The sequence below is a fragment of the Trachymyrmex cornetzi genome, unplaced genomic scaffold, assembly GCF_001594075.2.
Source record: "Trachymyrmex cornetzi isolate Tcor2-1 unplaced genomic scaffold, Tcor1.1 scaffold23, whole genome shotgun sequence".
Taxonomy (NCBI): Eukaryota; Metazoa; Arthropoda; class Insecta; order Hymenoptera; family Formicidae; genus Trachymyrmex; species Trachymyrmex cornetzi.
Window position 1 is genome coordinate 1263123 of NW_017296956.1, and position 25313 is coordinate 1288435.

General features: G+C 31.3%; 1 protein-coding gene across 7 annotated transcripts in view; it reads left to right on the plus strand.

Moving 5' to 3' along the window:
* Shal (potassium voltage-gated channel protein Shal) overlaps window positions 1-25313 on the plus strand; it is a 116342-nt gene that overhangs the window by 45742 nt on the left and 45287 nt on the right. For 6 of the 7 annotated variants that reach the window (XM_018506947.1, XM_018506948.1, XM_018506950.1 and 3 more), the window contains exons 3-4: window positions 5217-5405; window positions 22605-22757. In XM_018506947.1, coding sequence (XP_018362449.1) covers window positions 5217-5405; window positions 22605-22757 — 342 coding nt within the window. Of the gene's footprint in view, window positions 1-5216; window positions 5406-8510; window positions 8550-22604; window positions 22758-25313 lie in introns of those variants that run through there. The other variant, XM_018506949.1, reaches the window with a different exon arrangement.

Here is a 25313-nt window from a genome sequence, read left to right on the forward strand (position 1 = left end):
CCTGGATATTTTAAAAATAGCAAGGAGCACACGATTTTTATATTAATATTTTCATCAACATTTATTAATTAACGTGAGTTAATGAACACAAAGTATCATAAATGCGAGACAGCTGTCACGATATTTGCACACAGTAAAAAAGAAAATGTTAATTTTAACATTTTTTACATGTCCCAGGAGATCCACTCTAAATTTTAAGTTAAAGTAACTCATTCGTCTTGTGTTATTTATTAACGAACTAGTAATGTTAAATAATTGACACAATACTTTACATCTATATTTGTTATTTTGACTTTAAGGGTGATTTAAAACTAACATATAAAATAAGTAGAGTACATAGAAGAGTAGTTGCAGCAACTCGAAAGAAAATGTTAATAAAACATTTTTGTTTGTATAATGTGAATGAAAAAATTCTTAGATTTTAAATTGACTTTGAGATATATAGATTAATTGAAACAATTGTGTTAAAAACACTCAAAATAATATTCCATTTTTAATTGACATATGCAATTGTTAAGTTAGAAAGGTGACATGAATCTAACACATCAAAATGTTACAAAAATAATAACATATCAGTTGTATGTTTATTTTACATTGAAGTAATAATCAAAATGTGGTAACACAAGAAAAGTTCTACATATGGACGTACGATTTTTTACTGTACATATCCCATATATTTTACTTAATATACGATATTTTATTAACAATTTCGTGTTACGAAATGATACACATGTCCTTGACTCTATGTGGAAAATAACTTCTATTTACAAGTCGTTTATGAAAACGCAATAAATTTCTTTGGTAGAAAGAGCATTCAATTCCTCGTGTCTACATTTCTATCGACTGAAGCAAATACTTCGACCCTCGGGTCATAACGCGCTTTTATCGCATCTTTGTAACAAAAATAGAACTGATATATAGAGAAACATTGAAACTTTAATTTTCAATCTCTAATTAGCCGATTAATAGTAACTATCGATATTGTTCACAAAAATATATACTAGAGGAAGGTCACCGATACCGACATACCACTTTGTTTTTAGACAATATTTCTTAAACAAAAGGTAACAATACAACTTCAAAAACATAAATACAAAGTAAAAAGTATTTTTTATCAGATAGTATAAGTAATTTTTATAATACTGTTAGCAATTTTGCAATAATTAAGTTTTTCGTAAGTTATGCAAAAATGAGCGTCTGACAAAATGGGCTCCAAAACTGACACAGTAGGCAGTAATGCTACGTATTCCTATTCTTTTTCTTTTACAGGAATTATCTGTATAAAGCACCTATAAGTGAATGTATATAAGATTTTTTAGAATCATTTTACTTCGTTATAAAACATTTTTATTGAATTATATGCACATTTACTTTATGCTGTTCTGCAAGATGCAAATATGTAACGCGTTTTTCTAGAGTTGTTCCATATATGCACGATTACCTTCAGCTCCAATAGACTTATTTGACACTATAAAGCAACATTATAAAGATTAAGTTAGCTCATGATCTGTTTTACGGACAGGTGTGTCGGTTTACACTGCACTCCAATTTTAAATTAAAAATCGTATTATGAAAAGACTAAGAGAAAAATAATATAAATAAAATTTATTTCGGAAACTACAAGTATTTAAAATGACGTAACATTATCAATATTATAGTCACTATTATTTAAACCTCACAATTTGCAAAAGAAAATCGTAAGAATTTTATTTTCGCATTTGTAGAATTCGTTTTTAGCTGATTTGATATAGAAATAAGCCACAAATCTACAAATTATGAGTTTGTACTTCTTTAATTAGCTAAACAGATCATGATTTTATTAGTATTAATAAAGTGCAATAGTTAGTTTCCGAAAAATAAGGGGGTGTTACTTTAGGAGACCTATGTCAGTATCGGCGACTTTCCTCTAATATTTTTCCGGAGAATCTTACAAAGAACGAATGGTACATCTTAGCTCATTATTTTCTTAATGATCGTACACGGCTGTTCGAAATGTGGACATTGAATTAGCGCTCATAACCGTCTGCCACAATTTCCGCAATTAAATAGCGCAAGTTGCGAAAGTTACAAAATTAACACGGTCGATACATGGCCACGCGGACTTTGCCGTTAATCCTCGTTTGCGGCCGGAAAAGAGTCTGTCGAGAGTTTATTCGCAGTGTAATATCGCGTAAAACCGCTGAAATTCCGATACTATTCTATTATATCAAAATTCTAGCCGCAACGTTTACGAAACAGCTTTCAACGATCAGTTTATGTTTGGAATAACTATACTGTTTTTTATTTCTTCGAAAATGAAGTTATACCTATTTTGATGTCAAAGTGACGTCTTTCATGTTATTCTCACGGCAAATAACTTCAGCTTTTGCTATCTGCATGGGATAATAGCGATGATAATAATTTTTAATGAAATAGTAATTGAATAGTGACTACGACTTTTGGCAAATAGTTCTGAAAAGTAACCATTCGCATCTACTAAACTGTAATTAAATAGTAACTACGATTATTAGCGAATAGTTCTATAAAGTAACTGCGTGGACAGTAATGGAATAGTATTATTCTCGCACGTAATTGCCACAGTTACTAGTCGAGTAACTATAGAAATTGAATAGTAACTACATAAATTTGAGTAGTTCTAAATAGTTCCTTTTCATACGGGATACTCGGCTGCTGTTAGAGTTCTGCCAACATAATATGTAGCAATTTGCGATATGTGATCTTGGCAGACTTGGCTCTATCTGAGATATATATATATATATATAATTTTTAAGAATTACCAAGATTATTTAAAGTTTAATGTTAAAATATTGTAAGTAAAAGTAATATCTGTTCGAAGTTTTGCTATGGAAGAAATGCAATATTCCGACTGGATCTTTTTATAAATTTAAAAATAACTTTTTCAATATACAAAAATAAATATTAAAGGGGAAGATAAACTTCAATATCGAAATTTATTTCTTATGACTTATAAGTAAAGACTTTTTATATGCATATCTTTTTGTATTTTTTTTTGTAAGAAAAGTTATCATACTCAGGTATATAAACCATGTGTATAAAAAATAAAAGTAAAAATAAAAATAAATATAAAAAATAAAATAAAGTCGGACCTTCGTCAAAGCTTTTAGTACCACTCAGAGGTCGCTCAGCGATTTTGCGGGTATTTGAATCTCTATCATGAGATGTGTGTACAGTACCGTACAATTCTCTTGCCATTTTTGCACTGACAATAGTAACTGACTATTGTCTCGGCACCAATCTTTTCTTGATCTACTAAAATGTAGATCAAATATTTAGTTTGATTGCGGTGCCAGACTTAGCTCGTCACCACTCTAGAAGGTGGCTCTTGATGGCGAATGGATCTGACAACTTTTTATTTATAAAAAAGTTCTTTCGTGATCTATAACTTGTGAAGAACGTACCTAACAATTTCGTCCTTATTGAAAACTTCGACCTACTCGAGACCTTTCAAATGGCACCTGTTGTGACCTGCGACGCGTTAGGCAATTTTTCATAGATTTTTGGCATCCTCCTTATTTGCATTCGCTGGTCGCGCGCAAATTTCTTGCCGCATAAAATAGCGCGAATAGTTGTTGCAGGTCGACCGTAAGGAAAAAAAAATTAAACACGTGGTTGTATGCGACGTCAATAAGGTTGCATAAGGTCGTTTATTTATAAAGACGCTTAGAAAAATACAGGGCGGAAAGACCCACGTTTATTTATAGTTTCTCTCTTGTCCGGGATTATAAATAAATGATTCAAAGATTTTCAACTGCTATAGTAATATTGCTTGCTATATCTTAAGCTTTACGAGCTCCGCAAGTTTTCACGTTGTGTTCCACTTTTATGATTTTATTTTATTGTTAATGAAGAAGCAATTGGATGATGTATGTTGTAGGTACTTCCAAGTTATTGGTTTTAAAGTTTATATAACAGTATTGAGATTTAACGTTACATGTGTTCTACTGATCTGTAATAAAATTTTAATAATTCTAAAGCATTGTTAAATTATAATATATTATATTACATTCATTTTGAAATCGAGATCTTCAAAATTTTAATGGTAGACACGAAGTATTTTGTATGTATAGCTGTAACATTTATGAGGATCGCTTCCGTTTTATTGGAATAGTGAACGTATCTAGTCTTTTAAATAAGATAAGCGAGAATAAAGGTAGTGAAGACAGGTGATAAGTTATATAAGTGGATAATAATATATTTATTGAGATGAAGTTATTGCAAATAAGGTTTTCAAATACATTTTTGTTTTATTGTAAATTATAAAACGCACATAATGTAAAAATAAGAATTAAGCTGAAAAATTTTATACTTTAAAAGAGAATCAAGAGTCATCGAAAGCAAATTTTCTTGGAGAAACTTTCTTTTCAACAATAATTTAAGAATTTCGTAGAACATTTACGAAAGTTAGCCATTTTTCAACCGAAAGCTTCCTCGTGTAGCGTAAAATGGGGATTTAAAGAAGCACAATGAATTCCGGATGCTGTATGCCACGCCAAAACAAAAGTTTATTCTGGCCTTAGCAGGAATTTATCCTAGTAAACATTGAGAAGTGAGAAGGAAGGCAAAAAGAGAGAGAAAGAGAGATATTCTTGTGTATACTTAATTCATAAAGTAATACAAATATATACGTTTCTCACGCGACGGGTCTTCTGAAGTCTAAGTTTATTTTAATCAATTGTACATGGTTATAAAAATTAAAATCACTGCGCATATTTTTTAAGCATACAATGGAATAGTTATATACTGCAGATTTTAGATTTTGAAAAAACAGCAAAAATAAAATATATTAGTAATGATAGAGATTTAAATTAATGAAAGTTTATTTTTATTAATAACTCAAAACTTACATGTCGTCGCTTTGTATTTTAATTATTAAAAGAAACAAAAATTTTTTAGTAAAAACTAACTTTTTATTAATGATATTAATTTGTATTAATATCATTAGTAAAAATATTTCCATTATTATTATTATTATTGTTATTATAATTAATTTTTTAATCGAAATTAACTTTCAAGTATTTAAATCTCCAGAAGATTCGTCACAAAAATTTAATTTGTCCATGTTGGTTTTTTCAATTCTTATTTATTATATCTTTTAACCATAATTTTAACAGAAAATGAACTGATTCTGTAACTAATTTTAATTTTAGATTTTATTACAAGTATAAAGCACTGACATGAATTTTTTCATATTACAGAAAGCTAGATTGGCACGTATCAGAATCGCGAAGGCGTCGAGCGGTGCCGCTTTCGTAAGCAAAAAGAAGGCAGCGGAGGCTCGTTTGGCCGCTCAGGAGAGCGGGCTGCAGCTGGAGGAGTTTTACAAAGAGGAGGATATCTTCGAGCTGCAACATCATCACCTACTTCGTTGCTTGGAGAAGACCACGGTAACTACTTCTATCTAATAACAGCATATTGTGCTTTTATGCGAAAACTCTAATGTTCCCTTAGTATCTGCTGAATCACTCTAAAATCCTTGAAATCTCACCGATAAATTAAACAAGGGATTTTATCTTTTATTTTTTGCTTTGACAATGAAAGAACTTATAATAAGGTAATATTTTTTCTTCTCTTATTATATATTTTAAAGTTAATGCTATATAAATTAAGATGTGCCAAGAAAAGAAATTCGTCTTTAATTTAAAGAAGATTTTTTTTTAAAGTAGTATACATACGTCGATTTGGTTTTAAAATTATAAATACTGAATGTGCTTATATACATACTCTACTGCGTTGTTTTTTTTAAATCAGAATTTTAGTAAATTTTATTCAAAATAATAAATAGAATAGAGAGATAATATGGGCATATTATATCAATACATTATATAATGATGTATTATGTATAATGAGTGCTTTTTAACAATGAAACACAGTCATGCACTATGTGACATAGTAATACACATAATATCGATTTGTAGCTGAAACGTTGCTTAGCTTTTTTATTTCACCAGAGTGAAATAAAAAAAGGTGTCATATATCTGTGTCCAATATATTCGAATATAATCTTAGAATATTTTATTGGAGTATCACTTTTAGAAAAATAAATGGCAATGAAAATGGTAAAAATTTGTTATTAGTGAAGTGATACATAAAACAACACAATCAACCACAGCATTTTATCTGTTTATGATTGTGTTGTTTTGTGTTATAGTTGGAATGAATAGAATCGTATATACCGTGTTACACAATGTTGCCTGTGTACGTTGTTGGAACGTATTCAATATGTATTGATATTTTTTATTAAATGACTATACTAAAAAGAAGAATGAAAAGAAGAATGACCTCTAGAAAAATTAAGAAAACCTTCAGGATAATATAAAGGCTACTTTGCTATCATTACGTAGAGTTTTTTGTTATTTTGCATAAAGAACATTGTGACGAAGATTAATCAGCAAAATGATAATAATTAATCATTCATGAATGTAATGTTCTCTCGGCGAACGACGACAAACTCCTACAAAAACGCGGTATATCTTCAGTGTGCTTCAGCGTTCCGTCATTAATCCCACGCGAAACGACAAAGCAACTGCATCGTCGTGAATGCATCGTCGACACTTCCGTTCTCGCGTCGAGAATTCAATAGGTACTCCGCCTCGAAAATCCGGCAGTCCGTTTCGCGAGTATTGCCGAGTACCGGAGTAATTTGAATAAACCCTAGTCTCTCCCTCCATCTCCCGGACGTTCCGTCTGCTCGTCTAATTTTAGCCTGGTGAGAGGTTGGTTGCGCAAGCGAGGGTTGCCGCGAACGGTGTGTAGTCTTTATCGAGCCCGAATACATGCGACCAACCCTCGTTTACGGAGCTACTGCTGTTACAGAAATGTGCTGTTGTGGAATCGTACATGCGGGGCATAAAAGATCTTTTACTTTTTGTACAAATGCAGAGACGAAAGTTACAGTAAAGTTAGATACAAAAGCGATACAGTAAACTATGAAGATGATCTTAACATATAATTTTTTAACTAAAAATAGCAATTAAAGTGTGACGTTAGATTTGATAGTAGGAATATATTAAAAACATATGCTATGACTTATTTCGAGTAATTTTTCTTTATTAAATGCAGAATAACGGTTTATATAACCTACGTAATCTCCGTTGAAATACATAAAAATTAAGATTTAATGAACGCAATTCATGAATAATTAAAATATAATTTTATAGATTAAGAATGTATTACATTACTACTTTTTTATTACCTGACTCTGTTATCATTTATAATAAAATAAAAATTTGACGAATTACGGAAAACGTTAGTTTAAAAAGAAGATAGAAGCTGTGTAAGAGGATTAATATAAACCTCAAATAAATTTTCCAGAAAAATTCGATTCCGCGTAAAAGGATTTGTAGCTGCAGAAAAAGGTGCCATTTTTCCGATACATTTTGCTTGTTATATACATACCTATGTGGATGTTCTGCGCAGAGATACATACAGGTTTATACAATTAAAACATTTAAAACCGCGACATGCACGCGTGCGCGAGATGTGTACATCGAAAAGATTATAAATAGGTACGCCTCGCGATTTATACAACGTATGTAATGACAGCTAGTTATAGGTATACAGAAGGGAGTTTATTATGCTAAAAAGAGAAAAAGAGAGGAAATTTGTGACGTGCAGGATATTTATAGGGATTGTAATATACGTCATAATTCTTATGACAACTTATTAGCATGAGATGATACTTAGAAGTTGATATTTTAAAATAGGGAACAAGTTATTATTTAAATAATAGTACAAATATAAGTAAATTATCTGTACTTCTGCGGTTGTTTTTTTCTAGTGTGTAAATATATTTACAACATTGAATAAAAAATGTATCATGAAGAGATGTATTACAAGTCAAAAAATTTAAGTACTTCGCTCATTTGTTATAACAACACAACTTGGGTAATTATAGAAGCATACGTCTAGGGGCACAGTGAAACATCTTTTAGTGCAAGCGATATCGAAATATCCAATCTAAATCATTTAATAAAAATTGAAGTAACGATGAAAGTAATGACCGAATCGTTACCGTAAAAATGTTACTGTAAAAATGTAACGATGTTACGGTTACTGTTATAGATAGAAAAAAAATAACGATCGTTACCGAAAAAAAGTAATGAGAAAGGTAACGGCGTTATTTCCCAACTCTAGGATTTAACCTCATGAGATGTCTAAATAATTCTCACCGTGTCAGTATTAATATTAATCCTAACATGGTGTCGATTTAAAACTCTTGGTGTTTATATCATCATGGTATAGATTTAAAACCTATGATATTAAATCTGTATCATGTTAGTGTTGATATTAACAGTGAAATTATATAAACTCCGCATAATAAATTTATACACCGATATTAAATTATCTTATTTTAAACTAAATGAACAAAATTTCTCGATTAAAATTTCTCTCGTTTTGTTTTAGTAGGAAGCGTATAATTTCTGATAGGAAAAGAACCGTTAAATAGCAATTACTGGAGACATTTAACTTATATAAACGTTTCATCCCAGGAGTGCTGGTAGACTAAGTAAAGCTAAACGACGCGCTGGGAGGTTGAAAAACGAAAGGGAAGATATCAGCGTAGACATCAAAATTGGAGCAAGTATTCAGCAATTGTAAAAAATCTTTTAAGAGCTATTTTACTGGCACCCAGATTCAGAAGCAGAATTCACCCATACAATTGATGCTTCAGAGACCACCGTAGAAATAGTAGTGCAACAACGGTCACAAAAGGGATACCTATAGCTCGTATTTCTGAAAAAAGAAGCTTAGCCGAGCTTAGACTAAATATAGATGTACGACCGAGAACTATTGGCGATTTACTCAGCAGTTAAACAGTAAAGGTACATGATAGAAGGACGATATTTCACAGTTTATATATCGATACGAATCATAAAAACCAACCATATACACTTTCAATCAAAATCCACTTCTTGGCTCTTTTCGACAGATTCGCTATTTAGAGTATATCGATCAGTTCATAATTGACATTTGACATATATTCGGAAGGGATAATATTGTAACAGGTACTCTCTCTCGAACTAAAGCAATCCATGTAATAAATTTTCGAAGAGCTAGCCAAACCTCTCAAGAGGACGATGCAGAACTAAAGACAATCCTGCAGAACGAAAAAGTATTAAAACTTTCCAAGAGATACAAAGATATACTAGACCACCAGGCAGCTCTTAAGCTACCACAAATTCTTTCTATCCAATTCTACTTTTATTCGAAGAAATTGTAGATATTATTTACTGTGATTTCTATCAATTTTTATTTTTATTCCAGTTGCATATATTATATTTTGAATTTTTACATTAACTTTACATTTATGAATCTTGTTTGTGAAAACGATAATGGCAATTATGTTTCTAAGAAAATGTCGATGACAACGAATGAGGGTTATTATTAAATTTTCGATTTATTTCTCTAAAAAATATGGGTATGGATTTAACATTATACGGTGTTTATATAATTCTTACCATATTAGTGTTGATGTAAACATCAACGTAGATTAAAAATCCATGATGTTAAATCCATGATGGTGTTTATATCAATATTAACATTGTGAGAATTATATTTAACGTTCACTTTAAATCCACACTTATAATTTTCGAGTATATTGTCTTTTATTTTTATTTTTTCTTTAAAGTTTTGGAAAATACTTTTGTAAAATAATTAAGAAAGCAGAACTAACAAAAAGAGAGAAACGCAGTAGTATATAGTAGTATATACAATGTTTAATTGTTCATCTTTTATAACCTAACGTGTCAGTAGGGTAATTCTGCTACCTTGTATATTTACCCTGTGTATAAGCTAAGTACTATGCATGTAAGCAGGTGGTATGCAACACATGCTTGCCCTTATGCTGCTTTTGTTAATTCCTTTGGGAATTCTCTCTGTAAGGTATTTTGTAGATTAGGTAGAGAAACAAATTCGGTTACGTGCGATCATATTCACCTGTGCAGCATTATTAGTGAATTTACATTTTACACAAACAATAATTTAGTCTGAATTTGGAGTGACCTTTCAGCCTCTTACTACGTTACATGGTTAACTACTAGTTAATTATTTTAATAGTGAAAATTTACATATGGTGCTTTGACAGAACTTTAGAATTGCCAATGCAGCAAAAACAACTTTATTTGCTTAAATGCTTAAATTATTCATATTAATAATACTGCATTTTTTTATTTATTCTTCATAATTTTTGGTGTAATATATAAATGATTAAACCAATCAATTAATTTTATTATTTATTCAGTTCTTTTAAATATATGTATAATATATTGCTCATTTGCTACAATCATATAGTTCAAAAATTGTGATACTAAATTTAGTTGCTTGCAAAAAAGAACAGAAATATAAAGAAAAAAAGAAAAATACATACTTTATAAGGACATATTTTTATTATTCTACAATATTAGTAGAGTGATTCTCAAAAAATTTGAATTTTTCCGTTCGCACTTTTTAAATACATTTAAATAAATAAAATTGTATTCGATTTTTATCAGAGAAAGATTATAACTGTGTGTGTGTGTGTGTGTGTGTGTGTGTATCTATATAGGTAAAACAATTAATATTTCTTCTATGATATGATTAGTCAAATAACTTGGCCCTCATAATTTTCAAATTCAAGAATTGAAATCGACATTTGAGAGCAATTACAAATATTTAGCTGTACATATGCTAGAATATTTACATTTGCACCTAATTTTGACAGATAGATCGTTGTTATGTATGTATAATTAATTCCATCATTAACATTTTGACATTTCTAATGTTACGATGATAGTGTTGCCTGATGATGGATGCGTCCTATGTTATAAACGATGATGTCGTGGTGCTTCGAGATCGAGTTTCCAATCGATTCACTGCTCACATTGTTCATGAAGCTGACGAATCTTTGACCTCGAGCCCCGGGTTTCGCGCAAATCGTGTTGAATTTCTCCCGAGAGTACAATGCTCGCATGATATTCGACTCGGTGATGTTTTCTCGGGAAAACGAAGGTTTCCTGCTGATCACAGAACGACGTGGTAGAAACCGCTGACCGAGCGTCATGTGAAACTCAAGCAGGAATTTTAGAATTGGACACGGAGTACGGCATATGTAAATTGAATATTTGTTTCCAATATTTGTTTCCAAAGAATGATAAATCAGGCTTGCGTCTTTATTATTTTACGATGTAAATTGACGTTGTACATACATAATATTATATTACACGGAAAATTTTGCTAAAATACTTAAAATTAAGCTAGATACAGATTTGAAAATAAATCTGTAAACCATCAAATAATTATGTAAAAGTTGGTTATTAGAATAATAAAATTATTTTTTATAGCATTGTACATTATGCTTAAACTTACATAATTATTTTGATTTTTATTTTTCCAGCGAAATTTTTTCCTCTGTATAGTTAAATTGTTAGACAATTCAGCAAAATCGTTCTTTCCATGTATAATACTAATACTATATTATATAAAAATCTATTATGTATGTAAAAGAAGCGTAACATATAGTAATTTATTATTTATTTATATTCCTAAAGTTTATATCGGCAATATTTTAATGAGTTTTAACTTAAAATAAGAACTTCTTAGAGTTGTCTTTAAAAATTGCAGCTCTTATTGAAACTTGAAAAACGTTAGATTACAATGTTACTTATGAATTTTTCAGAGCAACTCTTCTTAAAATTCGAAATAAAAAAGAGTTTGACGTTTTCCTTTAACAATACATTACATGATATTTTTTTATGGAACATATGGTATTTTAGAAAATATATTTTGAGAAAGAGAGATAAAAATGTAAAACTTGGCAGCATTGACGTAATGTCGATAATGTTAATATATTGCAGCTTTGTAACGAGCTTTGATTTAATTGGAGACTTAACTCTTATTCTAAAATTTATTTTATTTTATGTTCAAACTTATAGAGTATCTGCGACGTAAACTTCAGAGGTGTTATATAATTATATATTACCGTATTATGTAATTTAGAAGGTAGCTCTTATTTTAATGAAAAATAGACTTGAAGTTTAATTGCGAGAATATTTAAAGTTGAAGAGTGATGGGCCTTCTACAATAAGCTATATTAGTTATAAATCAGAAGTTAGAAGTTAAAAATTGACCAATCACTATCGTTAATTTTTAACTTCTGACTTCTAATTTATGACTAATGGCTTATTGTAGAAGGCCTATAAAACATTGTAACACAAATGATAAAGTATATACTTTAATTTTTGCCAAAATTAATTTCAATTGAATTTAGATTGACTTACCAAAGACTAAAACACCATTATTCTTACATTATGTATTTTCTATAATGTGTAATGTATTTATGCGGAAAGAAACGGCATAAGAAACATTAAAGTTATTTGATAAAATTGTATACTTACATCAAATTCATGGAAAAAAATTCCTTTTATTATTGACATCAAGCTATCTGAATAATTCGAAATTATTCTTATAAGATATTTTTTATCGGTGGGAAAGAAGAGAAGACGAAACAAGAGGAAGAAAAAGATTTTTAATAGATTTTAAGCTAAATATAAAAATGTTCGCTCAGAATTGAATATTCTCACCTAGATTCATACAGAAATGTGTGTGCCATAACTACGTGCTTTCTCGAAATGCATACTAGATGCGCCGCTTTACGTCATCGTGCCGCTAGCGTTCGTACAAACGAAGATATTTCGGGAATCTAACGGGGGTAGAGTGTAACATTTCTTCGGATATTCCGACGGAATCCTTGTACTGTTCATGCGAATTTGCATTGTTGTACATGAAGAATGTATTGCGGTAGGAGTGATAAAATGGATTGTACAGTTAATATTTCAACTGACAATTTGCGGATTGTTAATTTTCTTTGCGAACGTCAAATAGCTACAGCGAGAAATCAATGATTTCCGCTTTGCTGTCTATTTGCGATTGCGCTGGATACTTTCGCATAATCTTACGAATTCTATTAATTAAATTGTTTTTTCATTCGATTTATATAGATTTTATTCTATTATATAGATTAACGAGAGACATTCTGATATCGTCATTGCTTTAATGAAATATAAATATAAACCTAATAATCAAGAAGAAAGGTTTTTCTACAAAAGTAACATATTTTGTTATTTAACATTAAAATAAAAAAGTAGATTTGCGTTTAGTAGCATCGAAAGTGCTTCGCTAGTTTTGTTGCTTTTGGAATATTATTGATTAGTGAACTTACTTGATAGGTCTTAAGATATCATTGAAGATTGCTTCAATTTTTTTCATATTCGTATTATTCTCATTTTATTTCATCTTGGTCTTACCTTTGCAGACGTTTCGCTTCGTCTTCGTCGAATACGGCCAATCGTCGACGTCTTCGGGTCGGCGTATTGATTTCTTCCAGGTCGTGGTTATAGGCACAATCAGATCATAGACGTAGCATGTAAAGCGTCATTATTATGACTAATTATAGTTCGTTACGACGTTGAAGAGGTATTTGACAGTGTCGATCAATTTACTCCTCGATTTATTCACTTTGAATGACACAATTCTATAAATTATTATGAGATGTAAGATACCTATTAGCGATGTCAGAAAAATTCAAAGGGCAGTATTTTGACAAATTAAAAAGGAGCACATTTTGCAAAATTTGAAGGAGTTGAAAAAAATTCAGAAATGTGTACATATATAGTGGGAGTGGATTATTTTTACTTTTGCGACTTTGTGAAAATATCAAGGAGAAAAGGAAAATCTTCTTTGACTTTCTTTTTGAATATAGTTAATATATCATCATATATAATTTTAATAATTAGATGGTTTGTAGACGGTTCTCTCTTAGGTAGCACGTTGGTTCTTTAGCTTCTTGGAGAGTAGGAAAATCTGGTCTCAGGGACCATATAACAATAATCTGAGGCTGAAACGAGCACGCTCTAAAATCGTAACTGTTTAATCGAAATTGGATGATAGCATTAAATAAATAGCAGGAGCTCTTGGGAATATCATGTAAATGGACGGAATTAATATTGACATTTGTGCGAGGAAGTGCGTTAATTATTCTGAGTGAAATATAAAATCGATAAAAAAAATATTTCTTACTCGAGGGATTGCAAAAGGGGCAATAATGGATAAAGCGAAATGTATCTGTGTATATTGTTAGATGAATTAATTCTAGCAAATAATAACTGAGTATAAATTGTGGATTTTTATGAAATATAATTATAAAAATTCGTTCAATTAATATTCAACATGTTTGGAGAATTGTTATAAAATAATATTGTGTCTATCGGAATTTAAAGAGATGTTATCAAAATTCTGTGTACAATTTTAAAAAATATATAATTAAAATTTATTAAATATTTTATCAAATTTGTGAATAAATTGGTTTATGAAAAAAATGGTAAAGAGAGAGTGAGGTTGGAGGTTCTCTCTCACAGTTTGTAAAATTTTGCAAAATGTCACATGTTATTTCAACTGAAAAGATATATGGTTCAATTAGTAGTTGACGTTTTGGAAAATTGCTGCGGCAAAATGTTTTCGGTTTAGATCGAAAAAATCACTCGTGTTCTCATTAAATCTTTAGAATTTTGTCTCGTATTCCGCAGAATAGCACACCGCTCGTCCAACAAATGTCTGTTCGAAACCAACCCCGAAAAGGGAAGCAGACATAATGTGGTGGGTTCGCAGTTACGTATGCATTACCGCCGAAAATGGTGACGCACATGAACCCTCCTGAATTTAATATCGGCCAGCTGGAAACAATTCCTCCGGAAAAGGTGGAAGGTTGAGTAGTTTATGAGAGTGGAACTTGTAGAATGGAGCAAATAAAATGTTTGACTATCGTAGTCGTGACGGAATTCTTTCGGGTCGATACGTAATCTTAAAGAACTTGCTATATTGAATTAAGATTCGTAATATTGTATAACGATTCATTCAACATTTATATGTTGCGCAAATATCATTAATATTAGGATAATACTAATAAAAACATTTATTGATTACGTTTTGATGAATTTCTGAAATTTGTGTTATTTCTTTTTTATAAAACATCAAAGTTATGTAGAATTTATTCCTTCCTATTTATTTATTCCATCTTATAATTCCAGAGTTTACCTCTTCAAAAATCCTAGCGTTCTCGTTGAGAAATGTTAGAATAGAATCTATAGTTAACGTGTGGTATATCCGAACGTGTCCCTTTTGATTATCTTGATGAATCCGACAATTGGTCTAGTTCGTCAAACGGTCAATGTCTGATATGTAGTTACACCGGGTTGCGGCCGACATCGACGTATGTGCAGCGGTCATTCCGTCGATTCCGCAGTCACCGTGGTATTTAGACAATGTATGCCCGCAATTCCGCCGCTGTACTTCTGGCAGCGTGTTTATTCTCGATTGCAATTCTGTACCTTGATGCGGAATGCTGTAAAATATTATGTCGATTAATATCCAATTGTATCATCGCGTGTCACAAATGTTTTACTTTGTGAATTATTTTAATTCACACGTCAACCGATTTATTACGTATATTTATGTGCTTTTGTGTAACAATTATCATGAATATTGAATTTGTCATATTTATTTGTGATAATGATTTACATTGGACATTTATATCAAGTATAAAAAAATAGAATGAAAGCCTGAGAATATAAATATATATGTGTATATATAAATTTGAATACTTTTTTGTATGCTATGCCATCAAAAATTTCAATCACTAAGAATTATACTATCATAACTTTTGTATGTTTCAATTAATTTCTCGTAACTGTCGCACAAATAGAGGCAAGGCAATACAACGTTTCACATTATCAATGAACCGAAACCGGAAGTTACGATTCAATACATGCGCGCAATATACATAAATATTTCCAATGTAATGCAAGAGTAAACCCGTTATTTGATTCGATATCCACGTACCATACTAAATGCCGGTCCCAATGGTCCCTTTTACGGCGATTCATGTTACGATACAGCAATCATATTGTTTTACAAAACTTTATGGTGGCAAGTGATTTTATGCACATACGTGCGAGAAATACATTAAAGCAAATAACCTTTTTTGAAAAAAAGTACAGTCATCTACGGTATTATATCCGTATTTCGAAGAAATATTGCGAGGAACGATACCTTTTATGTGAACGGATATAAAAGCAATCGTTACCTTCTCTTATGGTATTCAGTGACGCTCCAATACTCTAAAAGCAGCTAAATCTCGCGCACGACAAAGAAATACACGGCCATAAGTATGCATTACGCGATAAATTTAAGCCCGGTGTAAATGAATACAATAATATAAATTAAGCTCTTTGTGTTGCGTTACAATAATATAAATTAAGCTGTTTGTGTTTTATTAGATTGCAAAAATTTTAATTTACAAGGAGAAAGCTAATAAAAAAGATTCAATGATTAGTTTGGAAGAAATTAGATGATAAATTCGGCGCGTTAAATTTGCACGATGGAATTATATTAATAACATGTAAAATTAACTCTGGAGTCGTATGTCTACGCAATAATATCCTTTTGCAATTGCCAATTCGATGCGAGTGTAGAGAAGATTCAAGAATCTCCAATTTTCCGAGCAATCTGCTACGTTGAAAGCTACGTGCTGATCTGCTCTTTCACGAAACAAAGAATTGCATAGTCAAAATGCCGCTATGATTGTAAAATCGCAAAGTATGACAGATCATGGTGTTGTGTTGAGTTATTTATGAGGCACAGCGGTTACAGATTTACGAACGCCAATCATAGGTTAAGTATCGTGTCGGAGATGCATATGTATCTTTTATCACGGTATTATGTCGCGTGAGGATTTATGCAGCAGAAGTGAGAAAAAATAGAAGAAGTGGGAGTAATTTGCACGAACTCTGTTATATGCCTTTATTGTGTTATGACTTTATTTTTTAGTGTTAATATTAATGAAATTATTGTCAGTAGATTCAATTTGTCAGTGTAGTAAGTAATAACAGTCATATCTTATAACACTGTAAAACATGTGTCTCATATCGTAATACTTATAATAATGCAAAAATGATCCAGTACTGAACTTAAGTTATTTCAAACGCGGAATAAATATAGAGATTAAATTATACGATTATTTTTAAAATGATATCTAAAATATCTTTGATATATTTCGCGCAATTTAATTTTACTAACGCAAATGGTTGCAACGTGTTATATTTCATGCGTTTGCTATTTGATGAGAATTTGTACGATTTTTGCTTTTGACGTTATAATTTAACATGGCTGCAGTACTGAATGAGGATTCTTAAAATCAGATTACGTAGAAAAATGGATGAAAGTTAAAAGTAAAATGACACGCAGAAAGGTGTGTGCACGTCGCTTGAAAATCTGAATCTCGAGATTCATATTTCACGTTAATTGTTCGTCCATCAGTAACAGGGATTGGTAAAAATTTCGAAGAATCGATCGGCACATCGCACTGGCACATCCGACTCATCCATCTTTCTGTGATACCGTCATTAACGGCGCTCCCTTTCGCGTGATATCCGCGCATACAATGCGATATGTGCACAGGAGCGTACTACAACATCTCACTTGTGAAAATAACAGGGGAGATGACGTCTTTTATTGGACAGATCTCGCTTTTATGAAAGCTTTTCGTTTTACCCCTATGCTTGGTTACCCCTCGGAACGGCGAGACGCGATAAGGATAGTCTAATCTGGCCTTTATGTAGACAGCAGGAAAGATCTTTGCCAATGAAATACAGACCGGCTTTGGATAAATAACTTACAAAATATATCGGACGGAGAGTAATAGAAGCTATTTAAAATCTTGACTCTCTTGAGTTTACAGAAATCATATAACAAGGAAGAATTTATTTTACGTATATTTATTGGTATGGTTATTTTAGAATTTGTTTTAGTGCATAACATTTGATTCTAAAATGAAATTAAATACTTGCCATATATTAGTTAAATTTACAGAGTGTCCCGAATTTAAATGTCAAAATTTCGGGAGTACGTAAGGAATCGATAAACTAAGAATAATGTTCCTTAGAGATGCTCGTTTTTGCTTTGTTTTGGGGAAAATCGCAATTATAAATGTTTATTTATTAATATTATTTAGGAAAGTATCTTGGATGTCAAAAATGTCTACCTTTGTTGTTTATAGTTTTTCAATTCTTTAAACTTTTTGGGGGAATAATTTACTTTTCTTGATTAACGTCAAAGAATTTCAATATGTTTTTCTTAATTTTTATTTTGTAAATCAATTCTTATTAATTTATAGAACATTTTATTTCGGATTTTTTTTACGAAAATATAAATAGTTTAAATAATTTAAATATGTAGTTTAGATCTTTTTATTGAAAGATGTTGAGTAGAAAAGATATCGTATCATATGAATTGTATCCTGTAGCTTTTTCCATCTCTGACTTATTGTTATATTTAGCCAATTTCCATGGGTTAAAAATTGATGACAATCTGCATACAATAGATCTCACTATTTTAAACATCGGACTCAATTAATTCTCGTACGTCGGAAAAATAACAAATAAATAATGAACTCTATTTTACAAATCTCACACGATATTTCAAACTACCAACACAATATTATGTTATAAATTTGTTTAATCCACTCATACTTTGAGAATGGAGGACAACAGAGAAAGAATAACTTTTTCATGACCGTTTGAGGATTGATTTATATTTCTATATTTTCTTATATATTTTTCTTCATAGAGAAACCGAAAATTATCATAATAATGATATTAGATTCAAGGGAGAATGTTGTTGATGACTCAACTCTGAATTAGCTTTTAAATGATTGAAGCATAAATGACAGCGATTTTATAACACAATATGAATAAGGGTTTTATTAACTTTATTTCATAATGTACTAATTTTTTTTTTCTTAAGTTTGACGTCATTATTATGAGAATTTTCGGTTTTCATGAAGAAAAATTCATAAAAAATGTAGAAATAAAATAATCTCTGAATGTGATGAAAGGAAAATTGTACTTCCTCTTTACATGTTTTTCGAGCTATTTAAACATGATCTTATTAAATATTGATATATTATATTCATTAGATATTGATATATTATATTTTTGTATTTAGCTGAAGCAAACTTAGAATTAATCAAGTCGAAATATTTCGCTTTAGTGGTATAATTTAGATATACGTATATATACATTTTAATACTATACATCTCATTCTGTTGACCTTTAGTCTCTCTCATTTTTAGATAGTTTAAATTTGAATAATTCGTATTGTAAAACTGTTCGAGTAAATTTTGCAGCACAAATTATAAACGATAATCCTACGTTGTTTCTTGTATAAATTATGGAACTCTTCCGAGGGATTAGAATACGTTGGTTCAAACGATGATGGCTTTACGAGGACAAATTGCGTATCTCTGAAAGGTCTATGTTGAAATACGGACAGTCTCTTGCGAGTAATCCTGTAGTTTTCCAAGATCGAGTCCGCTCAAATGCGAGCCATCTGTAGCTTTGAAAGTCATGCATGACTCCTTAGGGAATTCTTTGAAAAGCTGATAAAGCATCTATGATGCGATACTTTCTTTTTGTAACTGTGGCACACAGTTTATGTCGACATGATAAGCCCATAAAAGTTGCCTGCATTTCTCTCTTTTTTTTATTATATTAATGCTGTACAGTTTGCTTATTATTCAGTTAGCTACTTATTACTACAGCATATAGAATTTTTGGTCATTTAATTAATATTCCATCTTCTTTTATGTTGTCAATGTATATTAATATACCAGAGCATCGGTGTTACGCTTTTTATCTCTCATCAGTTTTGTACATAAATGTTATATATAATATATATAAGTGTATCCTGTCAACGCTATTATAACATCGTTTTACTAATCTCGCGAAACGATCTTATAATGATTACACGGTATATATAGTAGCGTAGAATCTACTAATTATGCAAACGTTGAGGGAACAGTTATCGCGACCGCGATCGTCATCTATCGCATGGCAAAAGCTTTTGCCAGTTCACGCGGACCTCGTTGAGTTCTTCGAGCGCATTTATCGCAAAAGAGATCAAGGCTCACTGCTCCATTCTGTTCACGAGCAATATCCCTTCTTGCAGCATCCAAGAACGCGACGTTCATTCAAGCGACATTGAGATCGCTCGATAACCTCTCGTTTCCGAATTCTCGCAGGATTTCTTCAAGACATCTTTTTATGCAGATCACAAAATTCCACGTACATATTTTTACGCATATACTTTTTCGTATCTATATCCAAACTTTTTTATTAATTTCAATTTTCTAATAAAACAATAATAATAGATTGTGTAAAATAAACATTTAAAATGAAAAAATATAGAATGAAGTAATAAAAGGGAAAAAAGGAATCAGAGCGAAAAATATTGAAATATAAGATTTTAGAAATTCAGGACAGAATACTCTTTTTTTATATAAAGTTGCGTTTTATCTTTATATGCACATTTTCTTTCCACAAAAAGCGCAAATTACTTTTCCAAGTAGCATTATTTTAATACCATTCGATAAACAATATGCGAAAAATTAAATTATAAAGAAATATCCTATTAAAAAGTATAGAAATATATTTGATTAACATAAATTATATGGCCTAGCTAACGCTAAATATTCCTGAAATATTTGTAAAATGTTCCAAATATCTCAAAATAACATTCAAAAAGTATCCTAGAATATCTTGAAATATTTATGGAATGTAAGAGCAACATTCAAATAATCGTTAAAAATTCTATTCATACATCGTTACATATTCGGAGAATGTTCCATATATATTCGGCAACACTAAAATTTTTCTAGAAATTCTAGATTCAGAGAACACATTAAATTAATTTTTAAATTAAACTTTATTATAAAAACTACATTTTTTTATTTTCACTTTGGAGCTCAATTTACAAACGAAATGCTGCGCTTTTTATTCTTTTCCAAGTAATTCTTATATTTACGAGTTAATGTATCTCTGCCGCCGTTCTCTGTTGACGTACTGCTTGTGAGTGATCGAGTGATTTTCGTGATGTATACAAGAAATATTCATATAATATTCTGAAAGTTTCATTAACATTTGAAAATTTTGTGAATTTTTTTTTGTGAATATATTTTGAATATACGGCACATTGAAAATATAATACAAATTGAACTTTTCGTGAATGATTAGCTGGGGAGATTTTGATAAAAGACTAATTATTATTTACGATAAATCAATTTACTTAATGGATAAACGTTGAGGTAATAATAGGTATTATTATTTCTTTCAGTATTTGAGTTAAGCTTATTCATGTGATAATATATGAGCAGTATTATATTAGAACATTAGCCATTGTAATTAATGCCACCTCAAATTAATGCAAAATATATGTATACGACGTAATTCAAGCGGAAGTTCATAGAACCGCGGACGAAATACAAGTGTGAAATAGTTCAACACAGTAACAGCAGAAAGGGCAGCACACTGCTTCCTCGTTTCAGTTTAATTTGGATTAACCAGCAACTTCGTACATAGATTAAGCAATACATGGTCGACCAAACTTGGGTCAGTGACGACAACGCGTTGAGAAATGCAGCTTTGCTGCGTCCTGTCTCGGCGCGGCATTGAGGATTAATTAATTAGTTAGCTGTAGCGAGAAATTATTATTTGTTAGAAATTAAAATTTAATGAAAAATACGTCAGCGAAGTTTTATATTAAAGGGAATTTTTATTACATCGTCAGGAAAATGCGAAATGTGATTATGCTGAAAGTCTGCTAATATATTTGTGATGCAATACTTTACATGCAATTAGGCGATTCATCATTTTGCTTTTACGATAAACAATTTAAAAAAAAAAAATTTATAATTAATTATATAATAATTCTAATATAGTTAGTTAAAACCATGTGATAAACGTATAGATGTGTTTTCGTTATAACACACTCGAGAATATATTGATTTCTCCTATTATAGATAAATATGATATTGACAAAATAATATTACTTTTTCATCATTTTTTTCAGCAATAAATATTTTAACGAAAGTGTTTTCCATGTCTCATATATGTTGCATGGTTCAAGTAAAGCTTTCCAGTAATACGACATGTCCTAGTTAATATGTCCCACTTGAGAATTGGTAGTATTTTCAGCTTCGCAATTCCTTGTCTTATTTTTCTCGTAAGATGAATGGAACCAGAAGGATTCTACACATCATAGTTTTTCTTATTACGTTCTACCCAATCCAATTAGTCTTTTCGTTATTCTTGGTTGCTCTACTCATTGTCAACGGCATATGGATTTTTTTAGCATCTACATCAAAAACTTTAGTACTCTTCTTTTCAGTCCTTAGACACACATATATATACATACACAAATATATATTTAATTTATCGTTTTCATTCTTTGCTTTCTCTTTTCCCTTTTTTCTATTTTTTTTTAATTTATCGTATATCTGTTTCGTCTTTTAACTTTAACTCATAATCAGTCTTTTTATTATTCCATCTAGTTCACTTTTTACATTTGTTATCTGAACCTTTCACAGCTCAATGAATACCGTCATTAACGTCATTGATCCTATACAGCATGGCTCTTCTCTTCAGCGTTTCACATCTCCAATACTCTGAAACAGATGAAACTTTCTCACCTAAAAGCCTCGTCTGTTATTGTTTTTCCAGGACCGCGAATTCGTGGAGATGGAGGTGCCGTACAACGGCGCTCCGAAGAGACCGGGCTCGCCATCGCCCCTGACCTCCCCCGCGCACAGCACTGCCTCCAGGGGCGGCCTGCTGCAGTCCTGCTGCGGGCGCTGCTACCCCCAACGTTACCAGGTACGCGGTCGACGTATACTCGCCTCGAATACCTCCATAAACGAGACCGCGCCCTCGTCCTCCTCCCATTCTCACCAATCGCAACCCGGTCGGTCGCATTATCAGCCAGCCCCGGTCGACCCGGCGACCGTGCCGAACGTCGTGTTCAACGTGCCAGGCGACGCCGACCGGCAGCGTCGCCAGGGCGCGAGCTCGTCCAGCCCGTACAACGAGACGAGAGTGTGAGTCGGGGTAAGGACTGTCGACGCGATCTTAATTATTTGGCGAGAGAATCCACATTCGGAATCGATTGCCGGTTATGAAACCGTTGCATCGCAGTGCAACCCGGTCGACCTCATCAAATTCTAGACTGTCGATTGGGATTCTTGTTCTTTGCCGATGTTGGCTATCTTTGTCGAGTTTTCAAAAGTCGATAATCTAACACATTTCTTCATGGGAACAACAAATAATATTGCGAATTTGGTATCCGTAATGTATACTTCAGTCTTGTTGAAATTAATCGCTTCACGCGCGACGAAAGTATTATTTCTAAGCTCTTTAACTAGTGGCAAAACGAATCGACCTTCTCACGCCAGAGAGAATTAAATTGATACAAGAATGCAACTCGCACAAGGTTGACTAGGATTGCAGTCACATTGCGAATAAGGAATCTTAATTAAATGAACGGCTTCTCAAGGAGCGCTTAATTCGGATACGACGCTTTTAATCGTCGCCACTAATGGAAAGCAGCTGTTTTTAACTGAATGAACAGTTTAACGGCCGGCAGCCAGTTGCCTCTCCTAATTCCTGATCCCTCAGGGTCGCTCTAGTCGCTCTCAAGTCAAAATTTACGATTATCTAAGGTTTCTGGTGACAAAGACTAACTGCAATGCGTATCGCGTATGGAGAACAAGACAGCGCTATATATTATACTCTGTCTTTCTTTGCAGAGTACCATAGCTACTCTATCTTCGTTTCCGTTGTCATTGGTACAAAGTACAGTTTCTCTTCTGTGACGAGAGTATTAATTAATTGTTCTTTCTGTAACGTTTATTCTTCAGCGCGCTTAACTTTCCTGGAGATTAAATCGTAGATCTAAAGGAATTAATATGAAACTGATGGAGTTATCTCATTCAGGTCAAATCTTTCAATTCTCAAGATAAAGACAAGGACAAAATAATATATCGTTGAAGGCAAGAATAGTTAATTATCTACGTGAATTGAGTTACAATTAACTTGCGGGTAGTCCACGATCGTCGGTTGCGTTAAGTGAAAAAATCGTGGTTTATACATTCACTTAGAATTTTATTAAATTATGTCATCATTTGCCAAATCAAGATACATTCATATTTTATTTTTTTAAATAAGAGATTATTAAAGAATTTTATTCTATTATAAAATGATGATTACCAAAAAATTATGCACGTATTTAGATGAATATATTTTTTTATATAATTAACTTATTTCGAAGATTAATTTGTGTATAATATAATTTATTTTAAAGAGTATATTGTATAAATATTTTTAAGAGCGCTAATCTTTTATCCGAATAACATTAAATTTATGAGAATTTTGTGTATTATTTTTATAATATATTACACGATATCATAATATGTGTGAAAAACAAAATTTCTCTTAAATGATGAAAGTTCAAATTTGAAAGATGTAAAAATAGTATAGATAAAAGAAGTTGAAGGTTAGATCGAATATAATCGAATTCATCTTATTTGCTCTTATAGATCATAAATTGAAGTCGGGAAAGTTAATTCTAGAGATAAACTCCAATTGTCGAAGAAGATTTATAAGTTTGATTTGTGTTGTCTCTCTCCAGCACTGCCGCCGTACGAATTTTGAACTGGTACTCTTAGGAATTAGGTGCTAATCTCGAGATAATTTTATCGCCATTTTAATCGTTATAGAAGCGCTGCAATTAATAGAATCGCCGATGTTTCGCTTGCTTAATTTCCGGAGATTTATCGCTGATAATGTTCAGATTGGCAGACCAATGAGGTGTTAAACATGTGAGCGTTCTGTTCCGTTACATTACTATTGATTAATTTGTATGACTGCTCAGGTACGCGTTGATCGTAGAATCTTGTCCCACACACTAATCGTGACTTTAGTATTTTAACGTAGATAACTGAGCATCCCTATATCTAAAAAGACTACTCATAGTAATTGCTATCTCCTTACCAAATTCTAAATCGATGTCATAATTATAAGGATAGAATAATGCATTAAACTATTTGCTCTCCTCGTAATTGTTCGGCCATTTCTTAATATATTATTTACATCAGTCGCGCGGGCTCCATAATATTATTTAGAAACAAAAAATAAATTAAATCATCAGTAATTTTATCATCTTTCGATCTTAATTTTAATATTAATTTAACATTAATGTATTCTTTCGCATGATTGATTTAACGCTTTATATCATTTTGGAATACAATTTATAATATCATGTGTACTATATAAATGATTTAATTTATATATTATCTAAAAATATTTATTTCATAGTTTTTTTTACTTATCATGCTAAATGTGATTTAAATATAGAGAAATTTATACCTCCAAGGA